Source organism: Oncorhynchus keta, chromosome 16 (genome assembly GCF_023373465.1).
Source record: "Oncorhynchus keta strain PuntledgeMale-10-30-2019 chromosome 16, Oket_V2, whole genome shotgun sequence".
Taxonomy (NCBI): Eukaryota; Metazoa; Chordata; class Actinopteri; order Salmoniformes; family Salmonidae; genus Oncorhynchus; species Oncorhynchus keta.
The window spans coordinates 9,051,442-9,071,091 of record NC_068436.1 but is presented as its reverse complement, the minus strand read 5'-3'; the positions used below and the strand labels follow the sequence as shown (position 1 = coordinate 9,071,091).

Genomic DNA, 19,650 nt, shown 5'->3' with positions numbered 1-19,650 from the left:
TTTGCCTGTACGCACTGTGGGAAGAGGGTCTCAGAGAGGAGCTACCCCAGGATACACCAGCAGAAAATGCACACAACAGTCGTGTATAGTAATGCAGTACTAGTTAGTTTGTAATTAATTCAGTTGGTTTTGGATGTAGTAGGGAACTGGATGAGGTGAACTGAGGAAAATAATGAGTATGATGAGGCAGAGTAGATTATATGGTGATAGTTGGTGTGATGATGTCGGTAAAAATGATTTGATAATGAAAAGTGACAACCTTTTCCTGTTGTTTTATGCTTGTGTTTTATATAATATAATGAGGAGTCGATAGTGCCTTAATTAATGCTTGGGTGGGGGGGTCTTATAGTTGTCCTGTTTCACTGCATGTACAAGTAGGTAACCTGTAATAGTGTGAAATGTGTTTTGTGCATTTCCCAACTCCCCCTGAGCCTGGGGTCAAGGCCAGGGATCAGCCATTATTGACGGTGACACTGGAGCAATTAGGGTTCGGTGCTCAAGGACACGTCAAAAATATATATTTTTTTTACCTAACGACCTTTCGCTTAGTTGCCAAACACTCTTAACCGCTAGGCTACCTGCCTACCTCATGTTTACTTGACATGAAATAGTGAAAATGTGTGTAATGTAATTTTATCAAAGCGAGGGTAAAAGATTTACAGAAAATGTAAAGTGTTACCATAGTGAGAAAAGTTATTCTACTTGTCACGTGTTGTGACAAAACTACTGTACTTCACGTTATGTGAGTGTATGACCATTTTGTTTTTGCAGAGTCTCTGATCTCAGTAGAACCAAAACACCATACTTAATTCTTGAATCAACAAATATATACTTTTTAAATGTTTTATAATGACCTCCAATGGCTCCATATTGTTAGGTACTTGTGTTAGAGATTAGATTGTGGTTAAGATTTTATAATATCATGTCATGTTTGTGTGTGCACAGCAAAGATGTTCTTATATAAACCTTTACAGTCTGCAGTCAATGAGGACCTGCTGATATCCAGTGTTGCTGGTGGGAGAGACTGGACCTCTGAAGCGGATGGTCACAAAACATGGCCCCTGATCAGGAACCGTCGCTCTTCTTTCCCGAGTTGGAACCAGGACCCAACCACGAGGGACAGAGACTCCACCAACAAACAGAACACACGCAGTGGACAGATGGACTGAACAACCTCAGTCCTGGTGGTCATCAGAGAGACAGAGGCTCCAGTCTGCAGCCCAGACCCTTCTCTTCACAGTCTCAGTGCAGGGATGAAGCAGGGCTTGGGGCTGATAGGAACAGGAGGGTCTATCTCTATGATACAAACACTACAGTATCCATGATGAACAGAGCAGGTCACCCTGGGGTTCAGCCTTCACAGAGAGTGGTGGGAGAACCCCCTGGTGGTAGTCTATCAGCAAGTCTGTCTCGTCCTTCAGGATCTCATCCAATGCCTGGGTTAATAGAAGGCCTGAGTCTGGACCAGAGTCTAGTCTTCCTCAGTTACCTCATGGTTATCCTACTAATACAGACAGGGTCAGCATGGGTGTTTACCACAAGTGGTACCTAGCCTATAACACAGCACATAATCCCAACAAAACCCAAACAATGGCAAGAGGTCAAGGAGGGAGCTCAACGTTGAGTTTTACGCAGGGGATATCTGGGAACCAATTTTTGGCTGACATATTATAGTTATCATGTGAAGTGTCTTGGGGTGAGAGGGTAATTAAATTCACACCCTTCATTAGCTTGTTACTTGAAACAGGCTCGTGTAAATACCTGTTTTTAGAGAGACCGTAAACCGAGGCTAGAACAAGGATAGCTTAATATTTACCGTACTGAGGTGATGTAAATGGAATAAGTCATATTACTTTCTACACTATTCTTGTCAATACAGTTATTTTTAAAGAAGTCTGTGGTGAGCTTGAAATATACTGATCACAGTACATTTGATTTGTAATGTAGTTAGCAGTACCGTAATTCAAAGAACAGCCCGCATATATTTTTAATTTAACCACACCCTTTCAGCAACGACGCCAACCAATAATATCCTTTCTCTTCTGTGTAAACAAAAGTGAACAGTGACTTAGAACAATTTCCACATTTGCGTTTTTATTGTTGTTATTTAGACGTTCATTAACACCCTGTAACTTAAAATATGACTAATTTAACTGCACAACTTCACATGCTTACCCCCAGGTAGTGTTTAATTCACGTTGGAGACAGGACTTGGTTGATATATGTTATCTAGGTAACGCTAGCTAGCGAACAATGGCTAATGTTAACTGTATGGTTTTTCACACTCAAATAGCCTCCATCATGGAGGTTCTAGCGAATGCAGCCGTGGAAGATATCTGCAAACTCGTAGACGACGACTATGCAGTGTTTCGTTTGGAAATAACTCAAAGCCAGAAAGAAAACCGGGTATTGCGGAGGAAACTACAGCTTCAGGAACAGAAGGTATCACGGGAGCGCTTCCTCTCCAGTCGTCCCAGAAATGTCAAGATTCTTCACAGATACAGAGGAATGGCTAGAGGTAGGCCCGTTCCCCTCTGCGCATGATTGACTTCAGATGTGTTTACCACAGATATGGTTAACCAGAATTGGGTCTTGGTCAGTTGAGATAGTTTAGTAATCAAGGGAATTATTGCATACTAACAAATATCATATTCTAACCAGATTATTTACTCAATGAAAATAATGCGATGCTTGGAACATAATACATTGATCAATAAATAGTACATCAGGAAGTTATAGGAATTTTTACCTTACATCCTGGGCAATTCTAGACAGTGTCAATAGTGTCCAATATACCGTTGAGCAAGCACCTCTTCTTCCCAATCGCTCTCTCAGGTGAAGGACATCTCACTGGAGGCCACAGGAGCTTTGTGAAGCCAGCGGGACACAATACATGGAGAGATGACCAACCAATCACCGTTGATGGGGGGAGTGGAACCTCAACCCAGCACGTTATCATGATAGAGGTTAGTGTAATAGTATTACATCAAAATTACAGTATGTAAAATGTGGCCAGTTTATTTCAGAAAGGCTCACCGCAGCCATTCACTTGCTTATAATAATAATAATATATGCCATTTAGCAGACGCTTTTATCCAAAGCGACTTAGTCATGTGTGCATACATAGTCATGTGTGCATACATTCTACGTATGGGTGGTCCCGGGGATCGAACCCACTACCCTGGCGTTACAAGCGCCATGCTCTACCAACTGAGCTATGCTTACACGTACATCCTTATTTATGTGCCATAGGGGAGCTTGGAGACTTCCCAACGACATTGTAATCCAATTAAACTCATGTACCGGTAACAGGTAAAGCATTTGTTAATGTTTATACAGCCATGTTTTAAAAACTAATTTACACAATAAGATAAAAATCCTGTAATGTACATTGCAGATATGGTCCTGCAAATGACCACTAGGGGGCAATGCAGTTCAGTATACCGCAGTCATGGCTACCAAATAGCACTCACCTCACTGCTGTCCCCCACCCACTCAGCAACGATGGTAGTTAATTCCGTTTTTTGGTTCTCTGCTGTGTGCCTCTCCACATATGGACTTGGTATTTTACTAAATAGGGCTACCTTCTTGTATACCAGGGCTTTCCAACCCTGTTCCTGGAGAGCTACCCTCCTGTAGGTTTTCGCTCCAAACCTAATTGTAATTAACCTCATTCAGCTTATCAACCAGCTAATTATTAGAATTAGGTGTGCTATAGTACTGTTGTACAAACACATACAGGATGGTAGCTGTCCAGGAACCGGGTTGGAGAGCCCTGCCTTAGAATGTAAATTGTCATAGTCGAGGCAATATCACCCTGACCCTCAACACAGGGGCCCCATAGGGGTGTGTGTGCGCCTAGTCCCTTCCTGTACTCCCTGTTACCCACGACTGAGTGGCCACGCACAACTCTCAACACCGTCATTAAGTTTGCTGGCGACATGACGGTGATAAGCCTACAGGATGGAGGGCAGTGACGTGTGGTGCCAGGACAACAACCTCTCCATCAGCGTCAGTAAGGCCAACACGCCCCCATACACGTCAACGGGGCCGAGAGCATCAAGTTCCTCGGTGCCAAATCACTAAAGACTTAAAGTAGTCCACTCACGTGCATAGTAGTGAAGAAGACTCTTTCCCCTCAGGAAGTTGAAAAGGTTTGGTATGGGCCCACAAATCCTCAGTTATAGGTACGCTTGTAATTGTTAAGGACTGGGGAGTTTTTCAGGATAAAAATAAATGGAATGGAGCTAAGCACAGTCAAAGTCCTAGAGGAAAACCTGGTTCAGTGTGCTTTCCACCAGACACTGGGAGATGAATTCACCTTTCAGCAGGACAATAACCTAAAACACAAGGCCAAATCTACACTGGCGTTGCTTTCCAAGAAGACTGAATGTTCCTGAGTGGCAGAGTTAGTTTTTACTTAAATCTGCTAGTAAAATCTATGGTAAGACTTAAGTGTTGTCTAGCAATGATCAATAACCAACTCGACAGAGCTTTTAAAAGTAATAATGTGCAAATAGTGTACATTCCAGATGTGCAAGGCTCTTAGACTTACCTAGAAAGACTCACAGCTGTAAACTGCCAAAGGAGATTCTAACATGTATTGACTCATTGATGTGAATATTTATGTAAATTAGATATTTTTAAAGGCACTGTATGTCTAGATTTCTTTGGTTGTGTTGTTTTTATTTCACATGTGTGTAGTTCAGCCCTTGAGCTGTTCTGTGTTTTGTGTGGTCCCCAGGAAGAGTAGCTGCTGCTTCAGCAACAGCTAATGAGGTTCCTAATAAAATACTATCTGCATTTACCCAATTGAGCTAATCATTAGCTAGATCCCAAATGTGATCTTCTTACTAGTTTGCATCATATAGAATTGTATTACCCAAAGAATGAGCATAAACACAGTGAATATAATGTAGGCAAGTGATGTGCGGGTTGACTCATAAACCGCAGTGCCCGTGGGAGTCCGACCGATATTGATTTGATTGGGCCGCCTAACAAAAGAGATCAAGGACAAAGGAGGGCTATTATTATTATGCATAATTTCTGACAATTTAAAACGGTGTAATTTTTAAAAATTATATAATACCAGAGAGACTGTTATAACAAACAAAAAAGTTTAAAGCTTTTATTACAGCATGGCAAAGATTATAAAACAGGCAAATTTGTAAAATTGTTGCTTGAGACTTGGTGCTCACGGAATGATTAGGCTATTAATTAAACAAACACTCAAAGCAGGATCTGTATTATTTCTGTAGAAAGACAGTACCTGTCAAGTTTGGACACACCTACAAGTTTTTTTCCATTATTTTTACTATTTTCTACATTGTACAATAATACTGAAGACATCAAAACTGAAATAACACATATGGAATCATGTAACCAAAAAAAGTGTTAAACAAATCACAACATGAAATTCTTCAAATAGCCACCCTTTGCCTTGACATCTTTGCACACTATTGTCTCTCAACCAGCTTCATGAGGTAGTCACCTGGAATGTGTTTCAATTAACAGTTGTGCCTTCTTAAGCTAATTTGTCATTTCTTTCCTTAATGCATTTGAGCCAATCAGTTGTGTTGTGACAAGGTAGGGGTGATAGCCCTATTTGGTAGAAGACCAAGTGCATATTATGGCAAGAACAGCTCAAATAAGCAAAGAGAAACAACAGTCAATCTGGAAAGTTAGAAGAACTTTGAAAGTTTCTTAAAGTGCAGTCTCAAAAACCATCAAGCGCTATGAAGAAACTGGCTCTCATGAGGACTGCCACAGGCAAGGAAGACCCAGAGTCACCTCTGCTGCAGAGGACAAGTTCATTGGAGGTACCAGCCTCAGAAATTGCAGCCCAAATAAATTCTTCAGGAGATCAACATCAACCGTTCAGAGGAGAGAATCAGGCCTTTGTGGTCGAATTGCTGCAAAGAAACCACTACTAAAGGACACCAATAAGAAGAGACTTGCTTGGGCCAAGAAACACGAACAATGGACATTAGACCGGTGGAAATCTCTCCTTTGGTCTGGAGTCCAAATTTGAGATTTTTGATTCCAAACGCCATGTCTTTGTGAGACGCAGAGTAGGTGAATGGATGATATCCGCATGTGTGGTTCCCACCGTGAAGCATGGAGGTGGTGTGATGGTGCTTTGCTGGTGACACTGTCAGTGATTTATTTAGAATTCAAGGCACACTTAACCAGCATGGATACCACAGCATTCTGCAGCAATACGCCATCCCATCTGGTTTGCACTTAGTGGGACTATCATTTATTTTTCAATAGGACAATGACCCAACACACCTTCAGGCTGTGTAAGGGCTATTTGACCAAGACGGAGAGTGATGGAGTGCTGCATCAGATGACCTGGCCTCCACAATCATCCAACCTCAACCCAATTGAGATGGTTTGGGATGAGTTGGACCGCAGAGAGAACGAAAAGCAGCCAACAAGTGCTCAGCATATGTGGAAGCATTCCAGGTTAAGCTGTTTGAGAGAATGCCAAGAATGTGCAAAGCTGTCAAGGCGAAGGGTAGCTACTTTGAAGAATATAAAATACAAAATCATATTTTGATTTGTTTAACACTTTTTTGGTGATTCCATGTGTGTTATTTCATAGTTTCGATGCATTCACTATTATTCTACATTGTAGAAAAGTCAAACCAAAGAAAAACCCTTGAATGAGTAGGCGTGTTCAAACTTATGACTGGTACTGTATATGGATGATTCATAAAGCCAGGCACATTTAATTTAACAGTTAGGCTGTTGATTATAGACCTAATTAATTTAGTTTCCTCTCTCCTCACATTTCTTAGACGATTAAGTCAATGGCTTTTTTCTCATCTCCTATCTCTGCCGCTGCCTCTGCCACATTGTTCTCAACACCAATATGCTGGTTAATTGAGCTATTATGCACATACAGTTGAAGTCGGACGTTTACATACACCTTTGCCAAATACATTTAAACAGTTTTTCACAATTCCTGACAATTAAGCCTCTTAAAAAGTCCGTCTTAGGATCACCACTTTATTTTAAGAATGTGAAATGTCAGAATAATAGCACAGTGTTTTTCTTTCATCACATTCCCAGTGGGTCAGAAGTTTACATACACTCAATTAGTATTTGGTAGCATTGCCTTTAAATTGTTTACCTTGGGTCAAACATTTCAGGTAGCCAGCCTTCCACAAGCATCCCACAATAAGTTGGGTGAATTTTGGCCCATTCCTCCTGACAGAGCTGAGTCAGGTTGGTAGGCCTCCTTGCTCGCACATGCTTTTTCAGTTCTGCCCACACATTTTCTCTGGGATTGAGGTCAAGGCTTTGTGATGGCCACTCCAATACCTTGACTTTGTTGTCCTTAAGCCATTTTGCCACAACTTTGAAAGTGTGCTTGGGGTTATTGTCCATTTGGAAGACAAATTTGCGACCAAGCTTTAACTTCCTGACTGATGTCTTGAGATGTTGCTTCAATATATCCACATAATTTTCCTACCTTATGATGCCATCTATTTTGTGAAGTGCACCAGTCCCTCCTGCAGCAAAGCACCCCCACAACATGATGCTAAAACCCCTGTGCTTCACGGTTGGGATAGGGTTCTTTGGCTTGCAAGCCTCCCCCTTTTTCCTCCAAGCATAACGATGGTCATTATGGCCAAACAGTTCTATATTTGTTACATCAGAGCAGAGGACATTTCTCCAAAAAGTATGATCTTTGTCCCTATGTGCAGTTGCAAACCGTAGTCTGACTTCTTTATGGCGGTTTTAGAGCAGTGGCTTCTTCCTTGCTGAGCGGCCTTTCAGGTTATGCCGATATTGGACTCGTTTTACTGTGGATATAGATACTTTTGTACCTGTTTCCTCCAGCATCTTCACAAGGTCCTTTGCTGTTCTGGGATTGATTTGCACTTTTCGCACCAAAGTACATTAATCTCTAGGAGACAGAACGGGTCTCCTTCCTGAGCGGTATGATGGCTACGTGGTCCCATGGTGTTTATACTTGCATACTATTGTTTGTACAGATGAACGTGGTACCTTCGGGCGTTTGGAAATAGCTCCCAAGGATGAACCAGACTTGTGGAGGTCTATAATTTCTTGGCTCTTTTCTTTTGATTTTCCCATGATGTCAAGCATTGAGACACTGAGTTTGAAGGTAGGCCTTGAAATACATCTACAGTTACACCTCCAATTGACTTTTGTTTCGTTATAGCCTTATTCTAAAATTGTTTTTTTTTTATCCTAAAAACCTCAGCACCCATCAAGGCCAAAGGAGATGGCAGCAGTTTTACAGGCTCCTAACCAATTGTGCTATTGTGTGTTTTTTTCAAGTTATTTTGTACATAATGTTTCTGCCACCGTCTCTTATGACTGAAAGGAGTGTCTGGATATCATAACAGCGATTACTCACCTGGTACTGGACAAATATTTTTTCTTTAACATGTCAGATGCAAAGGATTTACTTAACAGGCGTCCCATCTAGAGCTCTGGAAATGCAAATGCGCTACGCTAAATGCTAATAGTATTAGTTAAAACTCAAACGTTCATTAAAATACACATGCAGGGTATTGAATTAAAGCTACACTCATTGTGAATCCAGGCAACAAGTCAGATTTTTAAAACGCTTTTCGGCGAAAGCATGAGAAGCTATTATCTGATAGCATGTAACACCCCAAAAGACCCGCAGGGGACGTAAACAAAATAATTAGCATAGTCGTCGCTACACAAACCGCACAAATAAAATATAAAACATTCATTACCTTTGACCATCTTCTTTGTTGGCACTCCTAGATGTCCCATAATCACTATTGGGTCTTTTTTTCGATTAAATCGGTGCATATATAGCCTAGATATCGATCTATGAAGACTGTGTGATAAACGGAAAAAAATAGCGTTTCATAACGTAACGTCATTTTTTAAAATTCAAAAAGTCGACGATAAACTTTCACAAAACACTTCGAAATACTTTTGTAATGCAACTTTAGGTATTAATACACGTTAATAAGCGATACAATTCTATAGGTGTCCGTCTCGAAAAAATGTCTGGAGAGAGCTCGACCAAAACATCCGGTCGGAGACCGGAGGGAATCGGTTCCCTTGATTCAGTTTGACCAAGAATCAAAGCTGAATCAAATGACAAGACTCTAGACAACGTGTGGAAGCTGTAGGCACTGCAACCTCGGCCTCATTTAATTTGGTTCACTTTGAACAATTCCTGGAAGTAGCGCAAGGATATTTATTTCCATTTTCAGTGATCAGATTTTCCTGCACTTTTCGATGAAACACACGTTCTGTTAGTCACAGCCGTGATTTAACCAGTTTTATAAACGTCTGAGTGTTTTCTATCCACACATACTAATCATATGCATATACTATATTCCTGGCCGGAGTAGCAGGGCGCTGAAATGTTGCGCGATTTTTAACAGAATGTTCGAAAAAGTAGAGGGTCGACTTAACAGGTTAAGACACCGAACATGGCCCAAATCCCCATCATTCGCATGAAGAAGAGATGGAGGTATAGGGGACGTAGGTCAGGGTTCCTTGTAAGAATCTGACAGCGAGTGAGTAATCCCCCGCCTACCATCAGTCCTATTAGCCAACGTGCAATCATTGGATAATTAACAAGATGAGCTCTGATCAAGACTATTCTACCCAAGGGACAATAACTAATATATCTTATGTTTCACAGTCATGGTTGAACGACTGGGTTTTCCGGGCATTGGCAACATAGAACATTTGCCTCCGCTAAGACAAGGGGTGTCGGTCTATTTGTCAATAACTGCTGGTGCACAAAATATAAAATTAAGGAAGTCTTGAGGTTTTGCTCGCCTGAGGTAGAGTATCATGATAAGCACTATTTCCCAAGAGAGTATCTATATTTTTCGTAGCCGTCTACTTACCACCACAAACCTGGCACTAAGACCACACTCAACAAGTCGTATATGGCCATAAGTAAATAAGAAAATGCTCATCCAGAGGGAGCACTCCTTGTGGCCAGGGACTTTAATGCAGGGAACCTTAAATCTGTTTTACCTAATTCCTAACAGCGTGTTACATGTGCAAACAGAGAGAGGAAAAAAAACAACCTATAAAATCTGAACATAATTCTATACTCGTGATTGCTGTTTACAAGCAAAAACTAAAAAATGGAAGTACCAGTGATTCGTTCAATATGGAAGTGGTCAGACGACGCAGATCCGTAACTTCTTATGGCGCAATCCCGTTAACAGGAGCGATATGACAACAGCCAGTCAAAGTGCAGGGCGCCAATTTCAAAACATAAAAAATCTCATAATTAAAATTCCTCAAACATACATGTATCTCATAACATTTTAAAGCTAATCTCGTTAATCCCACCACAGTGTCCGATTTTCAAATGTGCTTTACAGCAAAAGCACCACAAACGATTATGTTAGGTCACCACATAACCACAGAAACACAGCAGTTTTTCCAGCAAAAGATTCCAGCAAGAGTCACAAAAACCACAAATAGAGATAAGATTAATCACTAACCTTTGATCATCTTCATCAGATGACACTCATGGGACTTCATGTTACACAATAGACATGTCAGATTTTTAAAAGGCTTTTCAGCGAAAGCATAAGAAGCTATTATCTGATGATAGCACAACAGTCAACAAAGAGGGTAGCATATTTCAACCCTGCAGGCGCTACACAAAATTCAGAAATAAAATATGCATTACCTTTGGCGAGCTTCTTTTGTTGGCACTCCAATATGTCCCATAAACATCACAATTGGTCCTTTTGTTCAATTAATTCCGTCCATATATATATCCAAATGTCAATTTATAAAGCGCGTTTGATCCAGAAAAAAAACCTTCCAAAATGCGCAACGTGACTACAAAATATTTCAAAAGTTGCCTATAAACTTTGCCAAAATATTTCAAACTACTTTTGTAATACAACTTTAGGTATTTTTAAACGTTAATAATCGATCAAATTGTAGACGGGTCTATCTGTGTTCAATACAGGAAGACAACAAACCATGCTACTTTTCACGTCTTGCACACTCTCAACAGTGTTACCCAGTTCCTAGATGGCCGTACTTCTTCATTGCACAATTGAATAACCTCAACCAAATGCAAAGACTGGTGAAATCCAGTGGAAGCGGTAGGAACTGAAAACCAGTTCCTAAGAAATATCGTTTGCCAACGAGAACTCACTGAACAGACAGGGACCTAAAAAAAAGAAAATTCTGAACGGTTAGTCCTCTGGGTTTTGCCTGCTACATAAATTCTGTTATACTCAGACATGATTCAAACAGTTTTAGAAACTTCAGAGTGTTTTCTATCTAAATCTACTAATAATATGCATATCTTATATTCTTGGCATGAGTAGCAGGAAGTTGAAATTGGGCACGCTATTTATCCAAAAGTGAAAATGCTGCCCCCTATCCCAAAGATGTTACAGAAATACTCATCATAATCTGAGACGGCGCTCAGAAGTAAAAATCACAAATCACGATGGCGTCAACATAAACAAGAAATTACATTATAAATATTCCCTTACCTTTGATGATCTACATCAGAAAGCACACCAGGAATCCCAGGTCCACAATAAATGTTTGTTTTGTTCGATAATATCCGTTATTTATGTCGAAATACCTTCTTTTGTTAGCGCGTTTGGTATACATATCCAAACGGTCATTCTGGTCAGTGTTACATCCGACAAAAACTTCAAAAAGTTATATTACAGGTCGAAGAAACATTTCAAACTAAGTACAGAATCAATCATTAGGATGTTAACATATAGCTTCAATAAAGTTCCAACCGGAGTATTCCTTCGTGTCTTCATGAGCAATGGAACACAAGTGGGTACCATTATGAATAACCGTGATCAGAAAATGGCTGCTTCTCAGACACCTGATACATTCTGCTCTCATTCACTCCCACAACAACGTGGAAGTCTCATTCAAATTTCTATTGATGGTTGACATCTAGTGGAGCCCCTAGGCAGTGCAAGATCATTAATATCTCAAGGGGATTTCATTGGGGACTCTGGTGAATGCATGCAAAGCTCAGATTTCTCACTTCCTGTTTTGATTTCTCCTCAGGATTTTCCCTGCCATATGAGTTCTGTTATACTCACAGACATCATTTAAACAGTTTTAGAAACTTTAGTGTTTTCTATCCAATACTAATACTAATATGCATATATTAGCAACTGAGACTGAGGAGCAGGCCATTTACTTTGGGCAACTTATTCATCCATGCTACTCAATACTGCACCCCAGCCATAAGAAGTTAAGCTACAGGACTGTTTTACCAGCTTCGATGCTCGTCAGAGCTTGCAAACTATTAAGGGAAGCACAGCCACGAGCCACCCAGTGACACGAGCCTACCAGACGAGCTAAATTACTTCTATGCACGCTTGGAGGTAAGCATGAGAGCACCCTCTGTTCCGGGCGACTGTGTGATCACACACTCCGTAGCCAATATGAGTAAGACCTTTAAACGGGTCAACAGTCATAAGGCCACACATCCAGACGGATTACCAAGACATGTACTCCGAGCATGCGCTGACCAACTGGCAAGTCTTCACTGACATTTTCAACCTGTCCCTGACCGATTCTGTAATACCAACATGTTTCAAGCAGATCGTCATAGTCCCTGTGCCCAAGAACACCAAGGTAACCTGCCTAAATGACAACCGACCTGTCGCACTCACATCTGTAGCCATGAAGTGCTTTGAAAGGCTGGTCATGGTCAACACCATCCCAGAGACCCTAGACCCCACTCCAATTTGCATACCGCACCAACAGATCCACAGATGACGCAATCTCCATTGCACTCCACACTGGCCTTTCCCACCTGGACAAAAGGAACACCTACATGATAATGCTTTCATTGACTACAGCTTAGCATTTAACACCTTAGAGCCCTCAAAGCTCATCTCTAAACTAAGGATCTTGGGATTAAACTCATCCCTTTGCAACTGGATCCTGGACTTCCTGACAGGCTGCCCCCAGGTGGTAAGTGTAGGTAACAACATATCTGCCACACTGATCCTCAACACGGGGGCCCCTCAGGGGTGCGTGCTGTACTCCCTGTTCACCCATGACTGCATGGTCAAGCACGACTCCATCACCATCATTAAGTTTGCTGACGACAACAGTCTGATCACCGACAATGATGAGACAGCCTACAGGGAGGAGGTCAGAGACAACATCTCCCTCAACGTGTTCAAGACAAAGGAGATGATGGTGGACTACAGGAAAAGGAGGGCCAAGCATGCCTCCATTCTCATCGACAGGACTGTAGTGGAGCAGGTTGAGAGCTTCAAGTTCCTTGGTGTCCACATCATATCTGATCTCACACTATTCTGCATACACCAGACAGCGCTTCATAACCAATATACACTTACTAAATATACCTACACACGAAACACCTAATGTACACATCAAAACAGTTGTCCAATTTGATTGATGTTGACTTATCACAGCGGACTTATTTTTACCCACATCATTTATGTCCACCATGATGTATTTAACAACAAAGTAATTATGTAACTACCATATAGGACTCACACATAGTGGGGATGGGTAAACACTCCATGTTTATTATCTGTGTGTATGTACCGGAGGGAGTGTAATCTGTATCACCTCTCTCTTCCAGGAGGAGGAGGGTCCAGAGGGGGTGCTGGTGAAGGAGGAGGGGTGTGAGGAGGGTCTGGGGAACCCTGAGGGGACCATGGTCATGGAGGACAACCAGACTACACCTCCTGAACTCACAGAAGAACCAGCTGAGCAGCACAGGACGACACACAGTCTCACTGAGGTGAGCCCACTGAAATACTGTCTGAATGGTTTTAGGTCAGGGCTCGTATCCACAAAGCCTCTGAGTAGGAGTGCTGATCTAGGATCAGTTTTGCCTTTTAGATCATAGTTTATTCATTATGTCAACAAGTCATTCAGCACTTCCACTTTGAGATGCTTTGTAGATGCGGGCTCAGGTCTAGATTAATTCTGTCTATTATCAAACCATTAAAGAGTGTCAAGTAAACCAATCAACTAACATATTTGCATAGCAATCCCTCATTGCCAAATCAGAAGATACTCCATAGCAGGGAGCAAATATATAATATTTTGGTAACACTTTACTTGACACCAAGCATCGTAACGTTATGACACGGTCATATCCATGTAATATGTCATAACAGCTGACATAACTTGTCATATGGTCATAACACTCATGACACATATTTACACCTGACATATTACATTATTGTATGGCACATAAATGTCAAAACGCACATTTATTCAACTGTGTTTTGACAAGTTTCTTTTTAAAAATGTTCAAACATCCTTTGTCATGTTTTTGTTTTAAGTAACTTGTAGAAAATACACTGACACGGTCATGAGGCATAAACATGTGTCACTTTACTTGGACTAAGAAAAAACACTGACAAGAAGCTTTAAGACAGGGGTGTCAAAGTCAAATGGACGGAGGGCCAAATAAAAAATTTAGCTACAAGCCGAGGGCCGGACTGTTCGAATGTTCATTGAAAAATTTTTAAATGACGCATATAGTCTAGTGAACCTAATTGAACCTACTGAAAACCTAACAAATATATTCCAATATGATCAGATAAATAAAGCAATATTTTCTTATGGCTCTGTCAGTAATCTTTAATTTTCAACAGACACAAAAGACAAATTTCCTTTATATAAAAATCCCCATAACATGAACATTAAATGAAAGAAACCGGTATTCAAGGCACCATCAGTAGCCTATATTTTCTATTTTAGCAAAAGTGGGCTAAATTTACTTCAAAGAAAAAAACAATAATAGCAATTTTCTATCATCCACTCAACTGAAATATTTTTAAAATATAATTGGATTGAAATACAATAAAATAAAGTGCAAAAATCTATTAATCAAAAACAACACTTTGTTTAAGGAGAAGTAACATGCAGTGAAAACAAATATTAAACTTTAACTTTTAAACTTGAACTGAGTAAAAACTCTAAATATGTGATTGCACAGTAATGTTCACTTGTTTGAGGTTGAGGGTGATACTTGGTGGTGTCCCATCTTTTCCACAAGTTAATCAATGTTCGGGGTAAGGCTCTGAGCTGAGGAAATCCTCAGAATTGAGTGGAGGTGTTCAGCAGTAAGTCGACTTCTGTGTGATGTTTTGTTCAAGTTCATCAAAGAAAACAGTTGTTTACACAGGTATGTGCTGCCAAACATAGACAACGTTTGAGCAGCCTGGATGCGCAGCTGGGGCATTGTGTCGGGGAGGAAACGGGCGAACTCCGCAGCACCCACTGCCGCATATTTTGCCCTCAGTGCATCATTGCATTGGAGGTCAATCAACTCCATTTGGAGGTTTGGTGGTGAGCTTTCCACGTCAACAGCAAATGGGTTACCGAGCAGTTCCAACCTGCTTTTTTGTGCTTCAAAGTCAGCAAATCGGCGTCGAAAGTCAGCGGCAAGCATACCTATTTTATCAGCCAACTGTGCGCTCGGGAACGCACTGGTAGAGAGCTTCTCTTTCATGGTCTGGCAGCTGGGAAAGTGGCTCAAATTTTCTTTCCGCATCTGCGTCTCCCACAGAGTCAGTTTGGTTTTAAATGCCTTCACTGTACTGTACATATCAGAGATGACACGATCCCGACCCTGCAGCTGCAAGTTCATTGCATTCAGATGACTCGTAATGTCACACAGAAAAGCCATTTCACACAGAAACATTTCGTCTCGGAGTTGTGTTGTGTCTTTCCCTTTGCTGTCCAAGAACAGACAAATCTCCTCACGAAGCTCGAAACATCTTTGAAGCACCTTTCCCTGGCTTAGCCATCGCACCTCTGTGTGATAAGGCAAATCACCATGCTCCGTTTCTAACTCCGTCAGAAATGCCTTGAACTGGCGGTGATTCAAACCTTTGGCTCTGATAAAGTTAACTGTGCGCGTGATGATGCTCATTACATGCTCCATTTTCAAGGCTTTACCGCACAACGCTTCCTGGTGTATGATACAATGATAAGCTGTCAGCTCACCTGTCGCGTTTTCCTCTTGCATCTTTTCCCGTATCTTCGCCACCAGTCCGCTCCTGTGTCCACACATCGCAGGTGCTCCGTCGGTTGTCAAACCCACGAGTTTTTCCCAAGGCAGCTCCATCTCATTTACACATCTTGACACCTCTTCATACAAATCATGCCCCGTAGTTGTGCCATGCATAGGACGTAAAGCCAAAAACTCCTCTGTCACGCTTAGGCTGGAGTCCACTCCGCGGATGAAAATTGACAACTGGGCAATGTCAGAAATGTCGGTGCTCTCATCCACAGCCAAGGAATATGCAATGAAATCTTTTCCCTTTTTCACAAGCTGCTCTTTTAGATTGATGGACAACTGGTCTACTCTCTCGGCAATGGTGTTTCTGCTCAGACTCACATTTAAAAAGAGTTGCCTTTTTTCTGGGCAAACTTCGTCACAAACTTTAATCATGCAGTTTTTGATGAAATCCCCTCCGTAAATGGCCGGGCTGATTTAGCGATCTCTTCTGCCAAAATAAAACTGGCCTTGACAGCAGCCTGGCCTTGTGATTTGGCTTTTTTGAACAGAGCCTGTCGAGATTTGAGGCCTCGTTTTAATTCCTCTGCCTTTTGTAGCCTTTGTTCCATGTCCATATTCTTGTTTTTGTCCGCGTGTTTCGTTTCATAATGTCGTCTCAGATTATACTCTTTCAGTACCGCCACACTTTCTCCACACAGAAGACACACAGGTTTTCCAGCTACCTCCGTGAACAAATACTCCGACTCCCACCTTGTTTGAAACCCCCGGTTCTCAGTGTCCACCTTCCGTTTTGCCATTTTTGATGGGTATCTGAAAGTTAATTTTACTGTGATGCTGACAACTGCTGTGCCAATAAATATTGAAATGAAGCAGCCTACTGCTCGGTGCGTCACCGTTGCATTGTGGGAAATGTAGTATTGGTGCGTGTAAAAGATCTGCCGGCTTGCTGCGGTCTGCGGGCCGGTTCTAATAATAAATCAAGATCATCCCAGGGGCCGTAAAAAACCTTCTCGCGGGCCGGATGTGGCCCGCGGGCCTTGACTCTGACATATGTGCTTTAAGACCATCAAATAAGCCAGATAGGCCTATCATGTACATGCCCTTATGTCAGTCATCAGTCAAAAAGAGGGTGTCTTGTCCTGCTCCTGTATTCATCCCAGTCATCAGCAACTGCGCATTGGGGAAGGTGCATGTCTGACATCAATGTGTGCGCAATTACAATAATAATTTAATTTGGCCAATTTCAGAAAATGTTCTAGGTAGGTTATGTGCGTTTTGACACTCGTATGTAGGTGCCATAACCAGCCATAAAATAATGCAATATGTCACAAGAGGTCTAAGTATGGGTTATGACCATAACTTGTCATGACAGCTGTTATTACATGACACGGTTATGGCCGTGTTATGATGCTAGTTGTCAAGTAAAGTGTTAACCAGATTTCTTGATCCAACATCCTCTCACTCTGTATCTCTTACAGTCAGTAGACATGGAGGATGGGAAGCCTGATCTGCTGTTGGTCAAAGAGGAGACAATAGAGGACAGACCAGAGAGCATTGATCTTCTGAGTGGACTAAATATGGGGGAGCAAGGTAAGGGAGAAATACATATAGCCTACATACAGTAATAGATCTTCAATGGGAATAGTGATGCGCCCGGCTATTTTTCTTAATTCAAAAAATGAAATCAATACAACTTATGTTTACATTAAAAAAAAACATTATAATGTATGAACTTGACAACAAACAAATCCATATGTAGCGTTCTCTTCCATATTTGTAAAGTGTATTTTCGAACCTCTTCCTGCAGGTGATTGGATGGAGGCTAAAAGAGGAGACTGTGCGGCCATCTTCGATTCCCAGACCCAGACTGGTGCAGGCAAGGCCCGAGGGGATGACATCACTGAGCAGGCCAGGACCAGAGGCGAGGTCAGTGGATGGGACAGCGTCCTCAACTCTGGGCTGGGGAACAACACTGTTAACTACAACCAGAAACAGACAGTCGAACACAAAACACCAACTGAATTTAGTCTCCATGACAACAGACTGGCTGAGACCAGGGAGAGGTGTAGATTTGGTCTGCGGGGACAGGGAGGTGTCCGTATGCATCAAAAGAGAACAGACACAGACTCTACTAGCGATGCTCCGTCCTGCTCCTATAGTTGTGATTCACAGAGACTGATGGCACCTCAGGTTAACCCCCTAACAGGTGCTACCTTCAGCCTGCCTTATATAGGATCTATCAGCTGGAACATGGACCCTGTGACAACACAGACACTCCCTGGCCTTCATCCTCCTCACACTCTCCTAATGTTAAACCAGACCTCAGACGATACCAGTGTCTCAACACTTAATAGCTACACATGCCCATTGACAAATGACAGTAGTAGTAGTAGTAATGCCATCAGTAGATCTGGCGCCAAAGAGAAGCGCTTCCCGTGTTCATTCTGTGGGAAAGCCTTCAGTTTCCCCAAACACGTGGAGATCCACCAGAGGATGCACACAGGAGAGAAACCATTCAGCTGTAGCCAGTGTCACTTGCGCTTTGCCCAGGCTGGCCACCTGAAGAGGCACCAGAGAGTCCACACAGGGGAGAAACCCTACAGCTGCCCCCAGTGTGAGAAGAGGTTCTCCCGCCAGCCCCAGCTGAAGAGGCACCTGAAGGTCCATACGGGAGAAAGGCCATTCGCCTGTATGCACTGTGGGAAGAGGTTCTCAGAGAGGAGCTCTCTCAGGATACACCAGCAGAAAATGCACACAGCCCATGTATAGAGTATAGTGACATGTAATGTAGTACTAGTTAGTTTGTAGTTCATTCTGTTGGTTTAGGATGTAGTAGGGAACTGGATGAGGTAGAATGAGTATGATGAGGCAGAGTAGATGATATGGTGATGGTGTCTGTACAAATGCTTCACTGATGAAGAGTGACAAACTTTGTCCCTTTCAGGTTGATGCTGGTGTTTTATAATAAGGAAATGATAGTGCCTTAATTAATGTTTACATTAAATAAAGAAGTCATGTGTAATGTGAACTTTTCCAACATTTATTTTATCAAAGCGAGGTTACCAGATTTACCGAAGTTATTCTACACTTGAATAAAAATAAACGCAACAAGATTTTACTGAATTAAAGTTAAGGAAATCAGTTAATATAAATTTGTTAGTCCCTAATCTAAGGATTTCACATGACTAGGAATCAGTGTTGTGTTCTATACCACCTAAAGCGAGATCGATTCAAGACCAAGACCGGAGAAAAAATTGAGTCCAATTCAACACCATGATTGACAAAATTACAATCTCCACCATTGTAAGAGTTCAAAATGTCCAGTATTTCTATGTTCATATTTCAGAAGAACATGTGGATTCTTTAGACGTTCAGAAAAGGTTAAAAAAAATGCATGCAGAGGGAAAATAGAGCCACTCTACAAATTATTACTAACCCAAACAATGAAGATCTTCTACGCCTAAGGATCTCAAGCACTGAGATGCAGCGCCACTCGGGAGCCCCCGAGTATTTTTAACATATTTATAATGAGAATAATAATTCTAATTACATTTTCAATTATATTGATTGAATCTATTACTAAGTAAGCCATTGGCTAGGCCACCAGAAGCTAGACAGAAAGGATCTGCCATTCA

General features: G+C 41.6%; 2 protein-coding genes across 2 annotated transcripts in view; both read left to right on the top strand.

The window, feature by feature from the left end:
- The window catches only part of LOC118395627 (zinc finger protein 16-like), a 93,030-nt gene that overhangs the window by 17,692 nt on the left and 55,688 nt on the right, over positions 1-19,650 (top strand). The gene's annotated exons all lie outside the window — the stretch shown is intronic.
- LOC127906109 (zinc finger protein 16-like) lies at positions 2,032-19,043 on the top strand. The gene is made up of 5 exons (XM_052465165.1): positions 2,032-2,518; positions 2,836-2,966; positions 13,616-13,777; positions 17,494-17,605; positions 17,823-19,043. Exons 1-5 carry the CDS (start codon positions 2,254-2,256, stop codon positions 18,782-18,784), a joined length of 1,632 nt encoding a protein of 543 aa, XP_052321125.1. The 5' UTR covers positions 2,032-2,253; the 3' UTR covers positions 18,785-19,043.